This window comes from Equus asinus, chromosome 20 (genome assembly GCF_041296235.1).
Source record: "Equus asinus isolate D_3611 breed Donkey chromosome 20, EquAss-T2T_v2, whole genome shotgun sequence".
NCBI classification, from domain to species: Eukaryota; Metazoa; Chordata; class Mammalia; order Perissodactyla; family Equidae; genus Equus; species Equus asinus.
The window spans coordinates 19,273,699-19,295,368 of record NC_091809.1 but is presented as its reverse complement, the minus strand read 5'-3'; the positions used below and the strand labels follow the sequence as shown (position 1 = coordinate 19,295,368).

General features: G+C 48.1%; 1 protein-coding gene across 1 annotated transcript in view; it reads left to right on the top strand.

Moving 5' to 3' along the window:
- Window positions 1-1,563: 1,563 nt before the first annotated feature.
- LOC106825765 (mucin-16-like) overlaps window positions 1,564-21,670 on the top strand; it is a 75,497-nt gene continuing 55,390 nt past the window's right edge. Inside the window, exons 1-10 of the mRNA XM_070491477.1 lie at window positions 1,564-3,439; window positions 7,079-10,816; window positions 11,959-12,083; window positions 12,180-12,247; window positions 14,626-14,798; window positions 16,656-16,691; window positions 16,915-16,980; window positions 17,663-17,793; window positions 17,881-17,948; window positions 19,928-20,100. Coding sequence (XP_070347578.1) covers window positions 1,564-3,439; window positions 7,079-10,816; window positions 11,959-12,083; window positions 12,180-12,247; window positions 14,626-14,798; window positions 16,656-16,691; window positions 16,915-16,980; window positions 17,663-17,793; window positions 17,881-17,948; window positions 19,928-20,100 — 6,454 coding nt within the window. The remainder of the gene's footprint in view (window positions 3,440-7,078; window positions 10,817-11,958; window positions 12,084-12,179; window positions 12,248-14,625; window positions 14,799-16,655; window positions 16,692-16,914; window positions 16,981-17,662; window positions 17,794-17,880; window positions 17,949-19,927; window positions 20,101-21,670) is intronic.

Genomic DNA, 21,670 nt, shown 5'->3' with positions numbered 1-21,670 from the left:
ACCGCGGCCGTGTCCTCCAGCAGGCCCTCCAGCCCGGACCTCGCTCGGTCCACGACGTCGGCAGAGCTCCGCGCGGGCGGCACCGCCTGGCCCCCTCCCGCCCCCAGCACTCCAGGAGCTGCGGACACGACCGTCCCCAGCCCAACAGGTCCCCCTGAGGCCACCTCCCAAGGCGCCCGGCCCTCGGACCCGGCAGCCACTGCCCCCCGCGCTCTGGCGAGGACCGCCGACATGGGCGGCGCCAGCTTGGAACCTGGCACAGGCTCGCCTCCCAGTCTGACGGGCAGCGCGGTTGCGACGCCCGCCACTTCGGAGGCCTCCGCACGTCCCGAGGCAGTCCGCCCTCCCGAAAAGGCGGCCGCGACCCACGTGGGCACCGCCAGGCCCGGCCCGGCGTCCCAGTCCTCTGGCCCGGCGGCCTCGGCGGCCTCGCAGCCCTGGAAAGGCACCTCGGCCCCGGCCACCTCTGCCGCCGGGACGGCCACCACCGTGGCCCCGTCAAGGCCTGGCTCGGCCGAAACGACACAGATGGAGGCAGAGTCGGGGTCCGCCCGGGGCCCCGGGCTCACGGACGCCAGCACCTTCCCCCAGCAGCCCGGCTCGGCCGCCCGGACCACCTCGGCTCTTTCCCAGGCGCCCACGGCTACTCCGACGGGGGACCCCGGGACCGCGGCCGTGTCCTCCAGCAGGCCCTCCAGCCCGGACCTCGCTCGGTCCACGACGTCGGCAGAGCTCCGCGCGGGCGGCACCGCCTGGCCCCCTCCCGCCCCCAGCACTCCAGGAGCTGCGGACACGACCGTCCCCAGCCCAACAGGTCCCCCTGAGGCCACCTCCCAAGGCGCCCGGCCCTCGGACCCGGCAGCCACTGCCCCCCGCGCTCTGGCGAGGACCGCCGACATGGGCGGCGCCAGCTTGGAACCTGGTACAGGCTCGCCTCCCAGTCTGACGGGCAGCGCGGTTGCGACGCCCGCCACTTCGGAGGCCTCCGCACGTCCCGAGGCAGTCCGCCCTCCCGAAAAGGCGGCCGCGACCCACGTGGGCACCGCCAGGCCCGGCCCGGCGTCCCAGTCCTCTGGCCCGGCGGCCTCGGCGGCCTCGCAGCCCTGGAAAGGCACCTCGGCCCCGGCCACCTCTGCCGCCGGGACGGCCACCACCGTGGCCCCGTCAAGGCCTGGCTCGGCCGAAACGACACAGATGGAGGCAGAGTCGGGGTCCGCCCGGGGCCCCGGGCTCACGGACGCCAGCACCTTCCCCCAGCAGCCCGGCTCGGCCGCCCGGACCACCTCGGCTCTTTCCCAGGCGCCCACGGCTACTCCGACGGGGGACCCCGGGACCGCGGCCGTGTCCTCCAGCAGGCCCTCCAGCCCGGACCTCGCTCGGTCCACGACGTCGGCAGAGCTCCGCGCGGGCGGCACCGCCTGGCCCCCTCCCGCCCCCAGCACTCCAGGAGCTGCGGACACGACCGTCCCCAGCCCAACAGGTCCCCCTGAGGCCACCTCCCAAGGCGCCCGGCCCTCGGACCCGGCAGCCACTGGCCCCCGCGCTCTGGCGAGGACCGCCGACATGGGCGGCGCCAGCTTGGAACCTGGCACAGGCTCGCCTCCCAGTCTGACGGGCAGCGCGGTTGCGACGCCCGCCACTTCGGAGGCCTCCGCACGTCCCGAGGCAGTCCGCCCTCCCGAAAAGGCGGCCGCGACCCACGTGGGCACCGCCAGGCCCGGCCCGGCGTCCCAGTCCTCTGGCCCGGCGGCCTCGGCGGCCTCGCAGCCCTGGAAAGGCACCTCGGCCCCGGCCACCTCTGCCGCCGGGACGGCCACCACCGTGGCCCCGTCAAGGCCTGGCTCGGCCGAAACGACACAGATGGAGGCAGAGTCGGGGTCCGCCCGGGGCCCCGGGCTCTCGGACGCCAGCACCTTCCCCCAGCAGCCCGGCTCGGCCGCCCGGACCACCTCGGCTCTTTCCCAGGCGCCCACGGCTACTCCGACGGGGGACCCCGGGACCGCGGCCGTGTCCTCCAGCAGGCCCTCCAGCCCGGACCTCGCTCGGTCCACGACGTCGGCAGAGCTCCGCGCGGGCGGCACCGCCTGGCCCCCTCCCGCCCCCAGCACTCCAGGAGCTGCGGACACGACCGTCCCCAGCCCAACAGGTCCCCCTGAGGCCACCTCCCAAGGCGCCCGGCCCTCGGACCCACCAACTATCTCCTCCTTGTCACAGTCTCACTCCTTTTTTACTCACCGTTTTTCACACTCAGAGAAGACCTCTCTTTTCAGTTCTGGTTCTGCCCCTGTGTCACGCACGTTCCATCCCTCTCCAGGAGAAAGCAGCTTTCCATTTTCCTCAGTGCCCTCCCACTTTTTCCAAACAAGCTTGGCAACTATAGCAAGTTCCTCTTCGTTTCCTGCCTCCACCACATCTGCCAAGGTGCCCACTTCGGAACCCTCTTCAGATACAGCGGAAATCCTTCCTTCCACTTTCACAGCAGTTAACACTGCTCTGACCAAGAGTTCTGGATATGATCTCCCCTCTTCTTTCACAATCCTCTCTGAGCCGTCCACCCTCACATATTCAGCATTCACTGCCCCATTCATGAAAGAGACATTCATTTCCTCATCACCTCCTTCCTTCTCTGAGACTACAGCTTTTGAGAGAAAACTTCTTTCTCATTTGACTCGTGGACAGAAGGAACCAAGCACAGCCCTGGACTCCAGCTCATCTACACCCGGAAAAACACTTTCTTCTCCTTTCCCCACTCATCTTTCAATGAATCCCAAGACTGATGCCACCTCTTCTCTGAAAATATCTGTCCCTTACCACCTTCCTTCTTTCCCGTATACTGAAATCCCCATGAAAACCGTCACCCACTTTTCTGCTTCTCTCCCCATTACAGGGTCCACTTCGGTGACCTCCTCCCCTTCTGTTCCTGTATCTGAAAGTGCTCATCACCTAAGCACAGATATGGTATCTTCCGCTGAGACGATTTTGGCCAACACATTGACACCTTCTCTGTCAGAGTCTATGGCTTCCTTTACCACACCTGGACTTCCTCATGCCAGCTCAGCTCCCTTCTCAGTCAGTTCATTTTTTAGGACAGTATCAGGTCTTGGGGATGTTACTATGTCCACCATTGCAGAGAGCCTACCTTCATCAGCTTCAACACCCTCCCCCTCTTCAACCTTCACTACCACTCACTCTTCAACTAGCCCAGTGCTCCATGAGATTACTTCCTCAACTGCTACCCCACCTACAGCGGACACCGACCCCAAGGCAGAGAGCAGTACTGCTGAAGGACCCTTGGTTATGGCCAGCACTTTGGAGACGTCTTCTCCGTCAGTCAGGACATCTTTATCACCCGTTATGGATACCAGAATGACAGAAAGTGTTGACTTGGCAATAGTGACAAGTTCTTCTCAGGTTCTTCCACACTCAACACAGTTGACAAGTAAGGACCCACAGCTCCTATACTCCCAATATTTGGGGCTCATAGGAAATGGTTCCTTTCCTGAGAGGTAAAAAATGAGTTAATTAGGGGTTTATTACTGCACCAGAAACTCTTTTAGCAAACATTTGTATATCTATCCTCAGTTCCAGGCACTGGAAGAGGTACTGGGGAGACAAAGATAAATAAGCAACCAGCTGAATAATTATGGTACCATGATAGATGTTCTAACATTACTAATAATGCTGCTGCTGATAATAATAATTATAACAAATGTTTACAGAGCACTTATTCTGTGTCAAGCACTGTCCCGTTATTTAATTCTCATTTGAATTCACTTGGAAGAAGGGACTCTTATGATCCCATTTCACAGATGAGTAAACTGATGCAGAGACGTTAACAGCAGCTCAAGATCACAAAGCTGGCAAGTGATAAGAACTCAGACCACGTGCCACTAGGAATCCATGTTCTTAACCATTAGTCTATGCAGTACTGCTCAGAGAGGTAGGAGGAAAAGCTAGAGATTCTGGAATCACAGAATCCATAGGAAGGGAGAGTTTTAGGAAGGAGGAATGGTCCGTTCTGTCAAATGCTACAGGACAGCCCAATTGAAATGAGTTGAGAAATTCTTTGACAACGTGTGGGTCCTCAGGGATGCTAATGAAGGGAATAGCAGTGAGCTGTAGAGGGCTAGAACAACACCTAAAATAATACAGAGATACAGGGGAGGGATTCCGCCTTTGAGTTGAGCTTGTTTCTATATTGAGAACAGTGTCAAAGGGAAGGGAAATATGAAAGAAAATGGTGTGCAAATGAAAATCAAGGGAACAAAGTCCTTTTGGACATGGGAGGGACCCAAGCCCAGGAGGAGAAAGGCCACCTCCAAGAGATCAGTAGATGAAGGAGGGATACTATTCTTCTGAAAAGTTAAATTTGATCCCCACTTTTATTCTGGACACTAGTCCAAAGAGACCCTCCAACTATTGCAGCTGCTTCACTAAATATCTGTAGGAGGATGACGTGATTCTCTCTCACACTAGTTTTAACAATTCACAGCAAAGTTAGACACATCGATGGCTATTGACTCATGTCTTCAAGCATGGCTCAGTAGTTGAGTCATGGATGTTTAGTAAGGAAGTCATGAGTTGGATGGTAAGAAGGTAGAAGTGTGGTTGGATGGGTGGAAGGATGAAAGGAAGAATGGAGAGATGGATAAATGAAAGAAGAAAGGCTGGATATATGGAAGGAAGAAGGGATGGATGTATAGAAGGAGGAAAGGATGTAAAGAAGGAGGGATGGGTGGAAGGGAGGATTCAAAGAAGTAAAGATTGAGGAAAAGAGTGATGAAAAGGTGAAAGGAAAGGAGAAAGGACACATAAAAGGACAGATGCATGGTAGGAAGAAAGGATGAAAAGAAAGATGGAACGAAGGAAGAATAGATGGGTAGATACAGGGATAGATGGATGAATCTATGGGTGGATGAATGGATCCATGGACAAATGTGGCCACTTATGGCATATAGCACTGGCTTAAGTCCATACAAATGGACTTGAGATGAATTGAGTTGTACAGTGAATTAAGTGGATCCATTTAGACAGTGCTGTCCTGGATGAGATGAGTTACCGTAGGTTTCTTCCCCGCCCTCACCTGCAGGGACTGATGGCATCATAGAGCACATCACAAAGATACACAATGAAGCAGCACATGGAGGCACCACAGGACCAGTTTGTGTCCCTCCAGCATCGCATCATCTGCTAGTCTTAGAGATAGGTTCAAGTTCACTTACTTCCCAGTAATCCCACTTGTGGCCTATTTCCTATGTTAGAGAGACGAAAGGTTTGTTTATTTAAAGAAAGAATTGTGTGCAGTTGCCATGGGCTTCCCTGTCTTAGCTGGATCTTTGTCTAATGTTTACTAGGTGGATATTACCAATTTTCCTTTTCTCATAGCATGCTGAGTAAGTTTAGTTCAAGGTTAGATATGTCAACTTTACAAATTTGACCCAGTTTAACTTACTGAAAATAGTTATTAATAGCTTTCTGTGTGTTCAAAGAGAAAAATCTGGTGAAGTGCTTTGCCATTGCTCATCATCATCATCAAATACATATGAAGCTCTTTAGGATATCTGCTCTCAGAAATATGGTTTTTAGGATATTCTGAGCAACACAGGGACACTGCTTTATCATCAGAGTCAAAATCTCCTTCATTTTGTCCCTCCCCCTATGCCAAGCTCCCGAAGACTCTGTGGTCTTTATAGAGAAGCTCCACGTACTTCTTCCTTCCTCCTGGGAACCATTTTCTGAAGCCCTGGTCAGTGCTTTCTGTCTCAGCCAATGCCACTTGACTCTTCTTCAAGGCTGAATTCCAGTCAGCTTTTGTATTTCCTGGCAAATTCAATGCAGTATAGGTTTATTTTGTAGTAGAAACACAAAAAGTAGAAGCAATAGTAACAGTAGTAATAATATGCAGCAGCAGTAGTAGCGGTAGCAATAACTCCAGTAACAGTCGGTAAGGGTAGCAGTAGTAACAGGAGTAATAACAACAGTGATAGGTGGTAAGAGTAGTAGTAACACCAGTAACGGTAGGTGGCAGCAGTGATAGTAGTAATAGTGGTAGTAGTTAGTAGCAGTGGTGGTAATAACAGTAGCAATAGCAGACAGCAGCAGTAGTAGCAGTAGCAATAACTCCAGTAACAGTCGGTAAGAGTAGTGGTAGTAACAGTAGTAATAACAACAGTGATAGGTGGTAAGAGTAGTAGTAACACCAGTAACGGTAGGTGGCAGAAGTGATAGTAGTAATAGTAGTAGTAGTAGCAGTGGTGGTAACAACAGTAGCAATAGCAGACAGCAGCAGTAGTAGCAGCACTGTCTTATTGTGAGCCACGAGGCACTTTGCTTGGTGCATTGTTATCAGCACACTGAGACGGCCACTGTACCTATCCCTACTTTATAAAAGAAAATGGATGTCGAGCAGGATTTGGTAACATCTATTCAGTGGTGGAGCCTGAATCTTAGTGCAAGACTACCTTATTCCAGACCTCCCCATTCTTAAGCACAATGATACATGATCACTCTTAAGTCAGAGGAGACCTGCCTGTGTATACATCCATCCATGTATTCATTCATTAATTCATTCACTCATTCATTCATTCAAAAAATAGTTGTTGAGAACGTAGTGTATGCCAAGCAGTCAGACATTAATAGCTATTACCAAGAAGACTGTGAGGGGTGGTACAGTACTGGTTCAGACAGTATGAAAAGGAAATATTGAGGAGAGACATATGAATTCTTACATGAATTTGTAAAGGTAAATTTCAGCTGGCATTTGAAAAGGGGCTGAACATAAGAAGTCTGATGAGAAATAGACATGTCAGGCAGAGAAAACAGCTTGAACAAAGGCTCAAAGGCTGGAGGGGACCAGAGAGTGCTCAAGAATTCATGGGGGAGTTACAGCCTAAGATGAGGCAGGTAGGGCAGGGGAATGGCAATCACAATTCCTTTTCCCATTCCAGAAGCATCGCAGGCACATCCTGGGCGGAGACATTTCTCTCTCTTTCCTCATGTGGAGAAAAAATAAACTACTACCAGTCCAGTAAGTGGTAATAATTTTGTCTAAATTGTGTGTCCATCCCACAATTCACAGGACTACCAACAGGAGGGACGGAGAGGGCAGAGACAACTGCTACAGCGCCTTTGACCGCCAGAGTCTCTACTCCCACTTCAAGAATGCTGACTTGTCTCATGACTTCCAGTAAAATGGCCAGCACAAGCACAACTGGAGTGACCATCACAACCCCAGATGTTACCCCTGATGTTCCTGAGATGACAACCTTGTTGGTCACCAGACCTAGAGCAGAGACCAGCACAGCAGCTCCCAGGACAATGCCACCTATTTTCAATAAAGGATCAGAGACCATGTCCTCACTGGCCCCTAGTTCTGGGAAAGAAATGAGTTCAGCTGTTCCAACTCTGATTGTTTCCCTTGCTGAGCCAGAGGCCACAACCTCATGGGCCATCTATCCTGCAGAGACCAGCTCAACTGTTTCCAGCACAACTCTGAATGTTTTCCATAGTGACTCAGACAGCACACCCTCAGCAGCTACCAGTTCTGGGGAAAAAGTGAGTTCAACTGTTGCAACTCCGACTGTCTCCCCTGATGTACCGGGGATGGTGACCTCACTGGTTACTAGTCCTGAGGCAGAGACGAGTATGGTTATTCCAACTCTGACTGATTCCCAAGATCAACAAGAGACCGAAGCCTCATGGGTCACCCATCCTGAAGCACAGAACAGCTCATCCATTCCAGCTCCAGCTGTCTTCTCTAGTGTGCCAGGGATGGTGACTTCACTGGATACCAGCTCTGGGGCAGAGACCAGCCCAACTGATCAAACTCTAACTGTTTCTCCTGGTGAGCTAGATACAGTAGTCTCATGGGTTACCCATCCTGGAGCACAGACCAGTTCAGACATTCCAACGCTGGCGCTCTCCCCTGGTGAATCAAGGGTAGAAATCTCAGTAGTCACCAGTCCTCAGGAAGAGACTAATAGAACCTTTTCAACTGTGACTGATTCTCCACACAAACTAGACACAGCAGCCTCGTGGGTCACCCATCCTGGGACAGAAGCCAGTTCCATTGTTCCAACTTTGGCTGCCTCCCCTGGTGAGCCAGATACAACAGCCTCATGGGAGCATTCCTCAGAGACAAGGACACCTGTTTCCAGAACAACTTGGAGTTTTCCCCGTACCGAATTAGACACTACATCTTCAACAGCCACCAGCCTGGGAGTGGAAGCCAGTTCAGCCATTCCGACGATGACAGTCTCACCTGATGTACCAGCTTCAGTAACCTTAATGGTCACTAGTTCTGTGACAGACACCAGTACAACTTTTTCAACTCTGATTGAGTCCCTGAAAGAACCAGATACAACAATCTCCTTGGTCACCCATCCTGAAGAGTCCAGCCCAATTGTTCCCAGGACAATCCCCAATGTTTCCCATAGTGAATCAGACAGCACACCCTCGATGGCCACTAGCCTTGGGATGGCAGCCAATTCAGCCATTGCAACTCCAACTCTCCCCCCTGATGTATCAGATATGGTGACCTCAAAAGCCACTAGTTCTGGAACAGATGCCAGTATAGTTATTCCACCTCTGACTCTTTCTCCTGATGAATCAGAAAACACAGTATCATGGGTTACCCATTCTGGAGCACAGACCAGTTCAGCCATCCCAACTCCGACTGTCTCAGGGATGGTGACCTCGCTGGTCACCAGTTCTGGGGCAGAGGCCAGTACAACTTTTCCAACTCTGACTGATTCCTCACACGAACCAGAGACCACAGCCTCGTGGGTCACCCATTCTGGGACAAAAGTCGGGAAAGCTGTTACAATGCTGACTGTTTCCACTGGTGAGCCAGATGCAACAGCCTCATCGGTTACCCATCCTGTGTCACAGACAAGTTCAACCATTCCAACTTTGTCTGTTTCCCCTGGAGTATCAGGGGGGGAAATATCACTGGTCACCAGTCATGGGGCAGAGACCAGTACAACTTTTTCACCTCTGACTGATTCCCCACATAAACCAGAGACAACAGCCTCATGGGTCACCCATTCTGGGACAGAAGCCAGTTCAGCTGTTCCAACTCTGACTGTTTCCTCTGGTGAGACAGATACAATAGCTTCATGGGTCACTCATTCCACAGAGACCAGCATACCTGTTTCCAGAACAACTCCAAATTTTTCCTATGGTGAATCAGATACCACACCCTCAATGGCCATCAGTCCTGGAGCAGAAGCAAGTTCACCTATTCCAACTACAACTGTTTCTTCTGGTTTACCAGATATGATGACCTCACTGGTCACCAGTTCTGGAGCAGAGACCAGTATAGCTTTTACAACTATGACTGATTTCCTACATGAACTAGAGACCACAGCCTCATGGGTGACTCCTTCTGAGACAGAAGCCAGTTCAGCTGTTCCAACTCTGACTGTTTCTTCTGGGGAGCCAGATACAACAGTCTCATTGGTCACTCATCCTGAAAAGACCAGCCCAACTGTTCCCAAAACAACTCCCAATGTTTCCCATAGTGAATCAGACACCATGCCCTCAGCTGCCACAAGTTCTGAGGCAGAATCCAGTTCAGCTGTTCCAGCTACAACTGTCTCACTTGGTGTACTAGGGGTGGTGACCTCACAGGCCACTAGTTCTGGGGCAGAGACCAGTACAACTTTTCCAACTCTGACTGATTACTCACATGAACTAAAGACCACAGCCTCTTGGGTCACCCATTCTGGGACAGAAGTCAGTTCAGCTGTGACAACTCTGACTGTGTCCCCTGGGGAGCCAGAAACAACAGTCTCATTGGTCACCTATGCTGCAGAGACCAGCCCAACTGTTCCACAAACAATCCCCAGTGTTTCTCATAGTGAATCAAACTCGACACCCTCAATGGCCGCTAGCCTTGGTGCTGAAGTCAGTTCAGCTGTTGCAACTCCCACCATCTCCCCCAGTGTATCAGATATGGTGATCTCACAGGTCACTAGTTCTGAGGCAGATGCCAGTATGGCTATTCCAACTCTGACTCTTCCTCCTGGTGAACAAGTGACCACAGCCTTCTTGGTCACCCACCCCAGTGTAGAGACAAGCACAAATATTCCTGCTTCAACTGTTCTTCCTCATTCACCAGAGACCACCCCCTCACCATCCATCCAACCTGGGTTGGAGATTAGTGTAGCTCTTCCCACTCAGACTGTTTCCCTCAGTCCACCAGAAACAACATCCTTCACCACACCTGTGACCGAGACCAGCATAATTGACCTAGGTCCAACTGTCTCACTTGCTGTTCCTACGGAAACAGCCTCACTCTCCACCCATCCTGGGACAGACATCAGCACAACTATTTCAACTTCAGCTCTCTCCCCTGATTTACCAGAGACCACAGACTTATTGGTCACCATTCCTGCAGCAGAGGCCAGTACAAGTATCCCAACTCTGACTGTTTCCCCTGCTGTTCTCAGGCCTGCCAGTACCCCTGCAACAGCTGGTGAGCCTCACACTGTAACTTCATGGAGCACAGACACCTCACCACCTGCAACCTCAGTGGGACTCGAAGAATTTACCGAGACTGTGACAGGGGACACTGTGACCTTGATAGCATCACAGACCCCAACACCACCTAAGACCAGTCATGGAGAGGGATCAGGTTCTACTACTATCCTTAAAAGTACAACTGTTGAGACCACTAACTTAGCTTCCACAGGTTCAGGCCCCACAGTGGCCAAGACCGCAACCACCTTCAATACACTGGCTGGAAGCCCCTTTGTCCCTGTGACCACAACTGGGACGTCCACCTTGGCCCCTGTGAGTGTGACTTCAGGAACAAGTAAGAATAACTTTTTTTTAATTGTGGTTGTGTATATATTTAGATAATAATATTTGCCATTTTAAATGTACAATTCAGCAGCATTAATTACAGTCACACTTTGTGCAACCATCACCATTTCCAAAACATTTTTTTATCTAATGGGTAACAGGATCTGTGTACCCATTAGACAATGACTCCCCTTTCACCTCCCCATTCAGCCCCTAGTAATCTGTTTACTATCTCCATGAATGCACCTATTATAGATATCTCACGTAAGTGGAATCATATAATATATTTGTCCTTTTGTGTCTGGCTTATTTCATTTAGCATAATGTCTTCAAGGTTCATCCATATGGTGGTATATATCAAAACTTCATTCTTGTTTATGGATAAATAATATTCCATCTTATGGACATACCACATTTTATCTGTCCATTCATCTATTTATGGACACTTGGGCCGTTTCCACCTTTTTACTACTGTGAATAATGCTGCTATGAACATGGGTGCACAAGTCTGTTTGAGTCCCTGTTTCCAATTCTTTTGGAATACCTAGAAAAGGCATTGTTGGGTTGTTTGGTGAATTAGTTTCTTAGGACTGCCATAACAAAGTATCACAGACTGAGTGGCTGAAGCAACAGAAATTTATTGTCTCACAGTTCTGGAGGCTGGAGGGAAGTCCTAGGAGAATGCATAGAATGTGCACCTTGGAGTCATTCCTTCTGGGAGATGAGGGAGCTAGAGTATTTATACACCAACTCCCATCAGTCATTGCCCAGCATGCTCCCTGGGCCTGTTAATTCCTCCATGACAAAGAGATTCAGGTGCTGGCATGAGCTGAAATGTTACCCTTATGAGCCAAAGGGATGTGGAAGTAGGGTGATCAACTCATCCCACTTTGCCCAGGACTGCCACACTTTTAAAACTGAAAATCTGCATACCAGAAACCCACATAGTCTTGGGCAAACTGGGATGGTTGGTCAACCTATGTGGGAGGGTCTTGGACAGTGACTACTCCACAAAGTGTCTCAAGTAGGACAGCCTAGGCCAGACCCCAACTCAGCACTGGAGTTATAGTGTGTCCTCAGAGCCTTATTACCCCCCTGACCCAAGGCCTGACTCAAGACTGGCTTCATTTTACTCTTCCCCACACCCTGCAGCTGCAGTTCCTTTCTTGATGCCTTTTACCGTCAACTTCACCATCACCAACCTGCACTACACAGAGGACATGGGAAACTCGGGCTCTGAGATATTCAATGCCACTGAGAGACACCTGCAGCACCTGGTGAGAGAGTCCCCCACCAATGCCCATCTCTCCCCAATCCCACCACACCCTACTGTCTTGGTCCCTCCTGCTCATCTCCTTTTCATTCTCTTCCAGCTCGAGCCCTTGTTCAAGAACAGCAGCATTGGTTTCCTCTACACTGGCTGCAGACTGGCTCTGCTCAGGTGAGACCTCCTCCAAAGCATCTGCAGAAACCCCAGTTCTCTTCTTTCTTGATCCCCCACACCCTGGTCAACCACGGCTACTTGGGCCTTTGCTGAGAGACGGTATATAAGTGGATCCAAAGTGCCTATGTTTGAACCCCAGTTATCCCATTTGCTAGCTGTGTGACCTTGGGCGAGTCACATAACCACTGTGTTCTTCAATCATATTATTTATAAAATGATGATAACAACCGCACTTTACTCTTGGGGTTGTTAACCGTTCATCACAATGCCTGGTACATTGTGAGTGCTCAAATAATGGGATCTTGTATTACCAGCTGGTGTAGCATCTTTAACAACTGTGTCCCCAGAGTCCCTGACACTCTCCCTGCTCCAGCTCATCTCTACCCTATTGAGGACAGACTCTACACACTGCAGCTCTGCCCTTTATTCCCTAAAAATAGGTAGGGACTTCCTTTCCCAAAGAAGTCTTACTGAACCAAAGAGAAAAGCAAACCAAATATTCAGTACAGGCAGTATATATTGCAATTTAAAAACTCAAATGGACCTTAACTCTGCAGAAATGGCCTGTCTTCTCCTCTCTGCCTCTGTCCATCCAGTGTCCTCTGAGGTCAGGGAGCTCAGGACCCTTTCCTTACACTTCATGGACCCTGCAGCCTCTATTTGGGGTCTTCCATCCAGCCAACTCAAGTTGTCCTGCCAGAGAGGGGGCTCCTCTACCCACATGGTTCCAGGAGGAGAGATTTTTGGAGTACTGTAGATAAAAATTGTCCTCAAAGGAGATGCACCACCACACCGGCCCTTATCACTCCATAAGATGGGGAAGCTGGGGGAATCAGTAATAATAATATTGCCCACACTACATGCTGCCCGATAATCTAAGTGGTTTACATGTTTTCATTCATTTCAGCCTCAGAACAACACGATTATTATCCCACCTGGCAGATGAGAACACTGAGGTTCAGAGTAGTCAAGCTGCTTGCTTGAGAGGAGCCAGTATTTGAACCGAGGTGTTCTGGCTCCAGAGTCCCTGCTTTTAGCTGAAATAGTAGCAGAAATCAAGCTTTCTGTGCTCAACAACATTTACATTCTTAGAAAAGTACTCAGAACTCCAAAGAGCCTTTGGACTTGGAGGTTATATCTGTCCAAATTTACTGTATTAGAAATTAAAACTGAGAAATTTTATAAATATTTATTCATTAATGATTAAAAATAACAAACCCATTACATGTTAACAGAAAGAACATATTTTTATGAGCAATAGCTATATTACCCCCCCCCCAAAAAGCATAATGAGAAGAAGGCCATTGTTTATATTTTTGCAGATCTTTTTAATGTCTGGCTTAGTAGAAGACAACAGGATATCTACTTTTGCATTCAGTATTTTACAATATTCCACCTCGTGGCCTCTGGAAAAAATTTCACTGTATATTCCTGAGAGAATGAAAGTGAAAATAATGTTTTAGTATTATTTTGAAAATATATTTTACTTGGTGGATGCCCTGTAAAAGTTTTGTGAACAGGGTCCCTGGACCACACTTTGAGAACCTCTGCCCTACACTATATGGGCGTAAAATGGGAATTCTTTGAATAGCATGGATAATAGCAAGCAGAATTCCCAGGCAAGAGAAGAAGGGGATCTTTCTCCGTACCTGTAAAGCCCTCACTTTGGGTGAATCACTGTAGGATCAGCTCAAATTCAGGGTGAAGATATTTTTGAACCACACTGTCCCCTTGTTACTTCTTAACTCATTTTCTCTGTTTTTCCCCAAACTTGGTTGCCTGCCCATAATGTGTTCCCAAATTGTTGACCTCAGCCTTGAGATCCACCAACTTGAAATAAAGTCCCTGTTTCAGGCCCCATGATGGTTGTTGACAGCATCACAGCCAGTTGTGGAAGTGATTCACTCACCTTCCCCAAGGTCTCCAACCTTCCTGTTTTTTCCCTTCCACATGCTTCCTGGCCCCAGGATTCTCAGGATTTTCTTCACTGGGAGCTCCATATGCCCAACCCCATGGCCCAAGCAGGACTCACCTGTTACTGGAGTGGACACCATGTATATTTACTTTCATGAGTGGACAAGGAGCATTCTATGGGCTGGTAGTGGGAAGAATGAGCTTGAAACAATTAATAAAAAGAATGGGGAGCAGCAAAAGAAAGCTAGCTAAGGAATAGCCCTGGTGAACACTGCATTTATGAAGATGAGGGGTCTGAATACCCACATGAGACAGAAAAGATGTGTTCAACAAAGCAGATGAGACCCAGGGAACAGCTCTGACATCGAAACCAAGGGCTACAATAGAGGAAGGAGTTGTCAAGAGTATCCAACTTTCTGATGTCTCTGCATGTCCCTATTCTCATGTCTCTCCTTCCTCAGGGCTGAAAAGGATGAAACAAGCACCAAAATGGACATGGTTTGCACTTACCGCTCAGATCCCACAGGCTTCAGGCTGGACAGAGAACGGCTGTACTGGGATCTAAGCGAGCAGACTCATGGTGTCACTCAGCTGGGCCCCTATACCTTGGACAGGAACAGTCTCTATGTCAATGGTGAGTAATTATTCTGCAGCTTGGGTCTCCTCCTGTTTCCCAGATGGGGTCTTCTTGCAGTACAACTCCTCTTCACTCATGTTCATAGCTCTAGACCAACCTAAAATTTCCATGGGGGATCAGTTCTCTCTCTTCGTAACATCTAAAAAGCACCTTTCAAGTTCTGGAAATGAAGGTTTCCCCCATAGTCTTCTTCATTTCAATGGCCATTCACAGAATCCCCAGTAAAGCATGCAGACGTGAGAGAAGGAAGAGGGTAATGCATGCCCATGATGGCCATTGGGGTTAACTCTCCCACAAGAGGCAATGGGTTCCCAATGCAGTGACTGTTCCATTTCTTTATCTTCTTTATGGCAGCATGTGGTCCTGTACCCATTCTCCAAGGGCCAGCTGGAACCACATCCCACCTGAGAAACAAACAAAGCTGTTAGTAATTTTTTTTAGCAATAAATTCCTTTGCAACAATGCTCTTAGCAACAGCACCCACAGTAATACCTATACTGAAGACTAATATTTTTTGAGGGATTCCTATAGTCCAGAACATTATGTATATTATGCCTGACTAACCCTGCCCAACACTCTGAGGTATTATGTATATTTTCCAGAGGAGCAAACAAGGCTTAGGGAGGAAAATCCATTTCCCCAAGATTAGGCAGCTAATACATGTGGTAGAGTTGTGACTCGAACCCTCAATTGACTCTAAAATCTAGGCCCTCTAACTGCTAGGCTATACTGCAGACTAACCCAGCTAGAGCGAGCCTCAAATCTCAGGATGGGAAGTCATATCAAGGGACCTATAATGTACAATTTCAACTAAAGCTCAGTTAATTATCTCCACTATATCACATTGGACATTTTCTTTCTACCTGGATTAAAACTTGTTCTGTATTTCAACAGTCCTTGGCAATTACTTTAAAGCAGTAGTTACCACTGTGGGTTTTGGTGAATTACAGGTCTTCTTTAATTAAGCCCTAGTCTTGCCTTTTTATCCTATGTGGCCCTGAACAAGCCTTGCATCCTCTCTATGGTTTAGTGTCCATTTTCAGAATGGAATTTTTTAAAAAATCACCTGAGACTAGTGTGAGAGTCAGATGAGACAAAACCCAAATAACTCAATAGATCACAGAGTTCTACTTGGTCCAGCCTCAGATAAGACTTTCATTTCAAGAAACCCAGTCAGACCATCAAATATAAAGCAAGTCTAAGTTTTATTAGCATTACTTACATAGCATCAAAGACGATCCAGTCCATGATCCAGAACCATATTTATTCAAATACTCCTTTCCCCATTTTCTCTTATTCTCCAACTTTATAATCTCTGGCTGACCTCTGAGTCTTTCCCCTCTCCGTAAATCATTCCCTCCCTCTCCCTCTCTCTCTCTCTTTCTCTCTCTCTCTCTCATCCAATTCAACATTACAGAAGTCCAAGAACTACACTGTCACAGATCAAGCTGTCTTTGGAGAGTTGGGTGTGGGGAGAAACTCAGAGAGCAAGGACAAAATTATAGTCAATGGAAGAAAAATAAAACAAAAATAAGGCTGGAAAGACTCACGTAAAATTGTTGTCCTATTATTCATTTGATGAGGTTGATACCATTCCAAGCACCTAGTAAACCCCACGTGATTGAGAGTGCTATGATCATTATTGTCTTTGTGGTTAATGGTAATGAGGATGAAATACTGTGAGCATCAGAGAATGAGGCAGTTAACTCATATGGAGTAGCCATCATTATTTATTGATGAATCTCAGAGAAACACTCAGGAAGGTCTATGCAGTTGTGCTTCTAGTCCTACCTCATCACTCTTTTCTCAACCTTCTCCTATCATCTTACTCTTCCTCTCTGCCTCTCTCTGCAGGTTATAACCATCGATACTGGATTCCCACCACTAGCAGTAAGTAATGAGGGTGAATGTCTCTTCACCCCTGGGGCCCTTGTTCCCTAAGCTTGCCCCCCCCTGGGAGGAAGTATCCCATATGCCCCAGGTTCGCAGTCCCAGATGCCCAAAGTCTCGGGCTAAGCCAAGCTAGAGATGCAAGTTCCCATGAACGGCTCTGCCATCTCATTGTTTCATGATAGGGTTCAACAATTTTTATACATGTTGAATTTTCTTTCAGCTCTGGTGACCTCCACATTCTCTCCAGGGCCTCCAGCATCTTTGACATCCACCCCCAGCTCTACAGGTAGGAATCTAATCTGTGAGTCCCATCAACTGCCATTCAGTGGCTGATGAATTCCTACATGGTCTGGACCCTGATGCCAACCCAGCCTCAGTCTGTCACACTGTCTACCTTGCTCCCTAATCTCTGGCCACACCAGCCTCATCTCTGTTCCTTCAGGGCTCAAACATCTCTCCATGCTCAGGGCCTTTGTACTTACTGTTCTTGAAACCCAGCTGTGCCTGCTTCCTCCTTGTCCTCCAAATCTCAGCTCAGCATGCTCTTACTCAGAAAACCTCCTATAAAGTAGCATTTCCTCATGTCTCACACAGAACTAATCTCTATGACCATTTCCCCCATGGAAATTACTACCCTTTGGATTTCTTGATTGCTCAAGTATTTGTGGTCCACGACCTGAGCCCAAAAGGTCTTGGTCCCTCTCTTCCCACCAAAATTTCCGTGACTTGTCAGCCTTTGGACACTCTTGGGTGAGACGGTTGAGGTTCCCTTTTAAGCTGACATCACACATCTAAAAATGAGGTCCCTTGTCCTCCCACAAGCAGCTGAGGAGGGAGGGATATCCTCAGTCGGATATCCCAGGCCTCACTTACTGGAGACTATGGACCAAGAGATGGCATTAGTCCCTTTCCCCAATATTCAGATCAGGCCTAACACTGTGATGGGTCTCCTCTCTCTCTCCCTCCAGCAGCAGATGTTGGTCCAGCCTTGGTGCTGTTTACCCTCAATTTCACCATCATCAACCTGTTCTATACATCAGACATGGGGCACCCAGGCTCTGCAAAGTTCAATTCCACCGAGAAGGACCTGAATCACCTGGTAAGAGTCTGTCAGTGCCTATGCTGGCCTGCCTTACCCTTGTGCCACCCAGTCCCCTCAGCTCACCTCCCTCTCCCTCTTCCCCAGCTTGATCCTTTGTTCAAGAGCACCAGTGTTGGCTCACTGTACTCTGGTTGCAGACTGACCTTGCTCAGGTAAGACCTCCCTCCCTCACAATATGAAGGGCTGTACTGTCACAGGCAAGCTCACTTGGAGGTGAGGATTTGAAGATGACAACTAGAAGGCAAGAATCATAAATGATTGGAGCCTTCCAGGAATTCAGATGTGGAAGGTTTCCCCTCCGGCTGAGTGCATCAGAGAGGGCTTCCTGAAAGATGTGGCTGTCAAAGGTCTTAAATTATTTGGATAAGCAGATTCGCAGAGCATTCATACTCATTGGTGAGAAAGGGCAGCAATGACTCATTCAGAAAACATTAAATGAGGCACTTTAGGCCATGTTCTGTGACAGGTGATAAGGGCACTGAGAAAATCAGTCATGGGCCCTTCTCTCAAAGTGCCCACAATGTAGAGAGAACAACAGCCATATGGACTTAAAGCCGTAATATGAAGAGGGTTAGTACAATAATACAGCACTACACAGGGGCCATAGGAGCCTAGAGAATGGACTTTGAGCTCAACCTGGGGGAGTGGAGTGGAGGCTGTCTGGAGAAAGTGATGCCTGAGCCAAGTTTTGACAATGAGGTGTGCATTAGCCAGAAGAAATGCTGCCAAAGATATTTTAAGGGGTGGCATATCTTAAGTAATAGGACAAATGTGAGAAATATCCCAATACATGAGAAAATTTCTATGAAATTGGAGTGTGGGGCAAACAGCAATTGAATGAAAGAAAGAAAGAGGGAGAGAGAAAGAGAGAGAGAAGGGAGGGAGGGAGAGAGGGAGGAAATGAGGCAGGGAGAGAGGGAAGGCAGGAAGGAAAGGAGAAAGGAAGGAGGGAAGGAAGGAAGGGACGGAGGAAGGAAAGAGAGATATAAAGGAAGGGAGAGAGGGAGGGAAGGAAGTTGGTTGGCTGGGGGACTGACTGAGTGATGGATGGGTGTATGGGCGTGTAGTTGCAAGAAAGGTGGATAAATTGTGGGATGACTTTGGAGTAGTAGATATCGCCAAGAGTTCAGTTGGAGCTGAGGTCAAAGGCCATACTAAGGAGTTTTCATAGTATTTTGCACAGCAAAATGTTAAGCATTAATGGTTACAAGGTCCACATGTGTGAAGTCACATCCCGTTTCTGTCACTAGCCATGTGATATTTGGTAAGTTCTATATGACTTTGTTTCCTCAACTATAAAGTGGGAATCATATCAGCATCTATCTCATAGAGTTGCTGAAAAGATAAAAAGAGATAGCAAATGGAAGAGTAGGACATCTTGTACATGTCCCATGAATATCATCAACCAGTAGATGTTCCATAAATATTAGTTATACTTATTCAGAGCTGTGGGAAATCATGGAGCTGTTGTAAGCAGAACCCTGATATGATATCATTTTAGGTAGAGTGCTGGTAGGTATGGGGATGGAAAAAATTAACATGATGATGGGACAGGATATGGGGAGACCTGTGAGATGTTGGACTGGACCTGGATATTGCTTAGGTTGGGGTATAATGGTTGGAGAAAGGTCCAGGAAGCCTACTACATCTCTGGCTCTGGCACTGATGTGGAAACATGGGAGGAGGAGCAGGTTCTGTGTTTTTAGGGGGGAAGGTGATGAGCTTAATTTGGGATATACAGAATGTGATAGATCTGCCAGAATCCCTGAGGCTGTCGGTTACATGGCACAGAGCTCAGGAGAGAAGTCTTGGATAGAGAGAGCAAGACTGGATCTCATGATAATAAAGGTGGCAGCTGAAACAATGAGTATGAACACAGGACCCAAGAATAATGAAGGGCAAAAGGATAAAAGTTGGCTGAGGATGAAGGAATGGAGATAAACCACTTTATGGAGTAGGAAGCTACCTAGATAAAGAGGACCCAGAAAAGAATGTGCCTGAGAAATCAGACAAGGCCCAGTAAAGAGAAATGTCATAAAACCGAGGGTCAATTTGAAAGAGAGAGTTGAACAAAGTATATAACTCTCCCACATCTCTGGATGCCCCTATTCCTATGTCCCTGCCACCCTAGGACTGAGAAGAATGGGGCAGCAACTGGAGTGGATGCCATCTGCACCTACCATCCTGATCCCGTGGGTCCTGGGCTGGACAGAGAAGAATTGTACGAAGAGCTGAGTCAGCTGACTCGTGGTGTCACCCGCCTGGGCACCTATACTCTGGACAGAGACAGTCTCTACGTCAATGGTGAGTGCCTGTGCTGCAGCTGGGTTCTCCTACAGTCCCATGTCTCCCTATACCAGTAGTTCTCAACTGTGGGAGATTCTGTACCCCAGGGGACATTTGACAATGTCTAGAGACATTTTCATGTCATTACTGGAGGGGTGCTAACGACATCTAGTGAGTAGAGGCCAGGAATGCTGCTAAACATCCCACAATGCACAAGGCAGCCCCCTACCATGAAGAATTGTCTAGACTAAAATATCAATAATGCTGAGTTTGAGAAATTGCTGTATACAGATTCATAGTTCTGGTACAAATCTAGAATTTCCTTGAGGACTTATTTTTGAATGCTTAACACACCATGGGAGGCCCATTTCCTTTCTCTTTTCACCTCTTCAGATGAAATGTTTCCTCTTCCATATTCCCACTGCTTCCCGTAGGAGTCCAACTGGAGTGTGCAGACTCTGGGGAAAGATGATGCAGGGCCCTGTGTTTGTCTTCCTGATGGGCAGTGGGTGCCAAGTTCAGCCCTCACTCTACTTCATTCTCTCCGTCATGACAACTTAGGGCAATTTTCGAAGTTTCCACAGGCAAGCTGGAATGACACTGACTTCCTGAAACACCACCACACTTAGCAAACACTCCATGAATAATAGCTGTTTACACAACACTGTTGGTGACAGTGTCCCTAACAGGAATGCTAACACTGTGACTAATAACTATAATAGTGGCTAATTCTTATCAAAAGGTTTTTATATGCCAGGAATTTTGATAAGGTCTTTGTTTGTATTATTTCATATTAATGTTACCCAAAACCCTGTGAAGTTATCATCCTTATTTTTACAGAAAGCTATTATTCATTCAGGCGGGAAATCATTTGCCCAAGATAATACAGCCATTATGCATGGCAGAGTCAAGACTCAAACCCAAGATTGAATCTAAACTCCAAAATCCTAACCACAAGGCAACACTGAAGACCATTCAGATAGAGAAAGCCTCAAATCTCAAGACAGGAAGGGGCATTGACGACCTCTAGCCAAGCAATCTAACCTAATGCTTGATTAGTTATTTCCCCTCCATATCAACTTAGAAACTTCCTTTATACATGGTTTGAAATATATATATTGCTTTGTGTTAACAATATCACATCCTATTTTGTGTCCATAGAAAGTTTAATTCAAGGATTGGGACTAACTTACAGCAGTAGTTAATGTATGGGGATTAATGAGCTGTTCTGTGTGATGCTGGACAAGCCATGTCATCTCTCTAGGTTTTAATATTCCATTTGTAGAATGGAATAAACATATATACCAGGCAGGATTGTCCTAATAATCAAAGGAGATAATTCAACAATAACCCAAGTAAATCACAGGGCTCCTTGGGTCTAGTCTTTACTCACATCTTTCACAGAGCATCAAAGGAGATGCAATCTAGGACCCAGAGAAACAGTCATGGAAAATTATCTTTTCCCTAATTCCTTTAAGGCTGAAATTTTTATATCATCACCTGACCTCTAAGTCTCATCTCTTTATTACTATCCAACCTCATCTCCAGATTTTCTCTGAGATTCCAAACCACATGTACATTTCCCTCT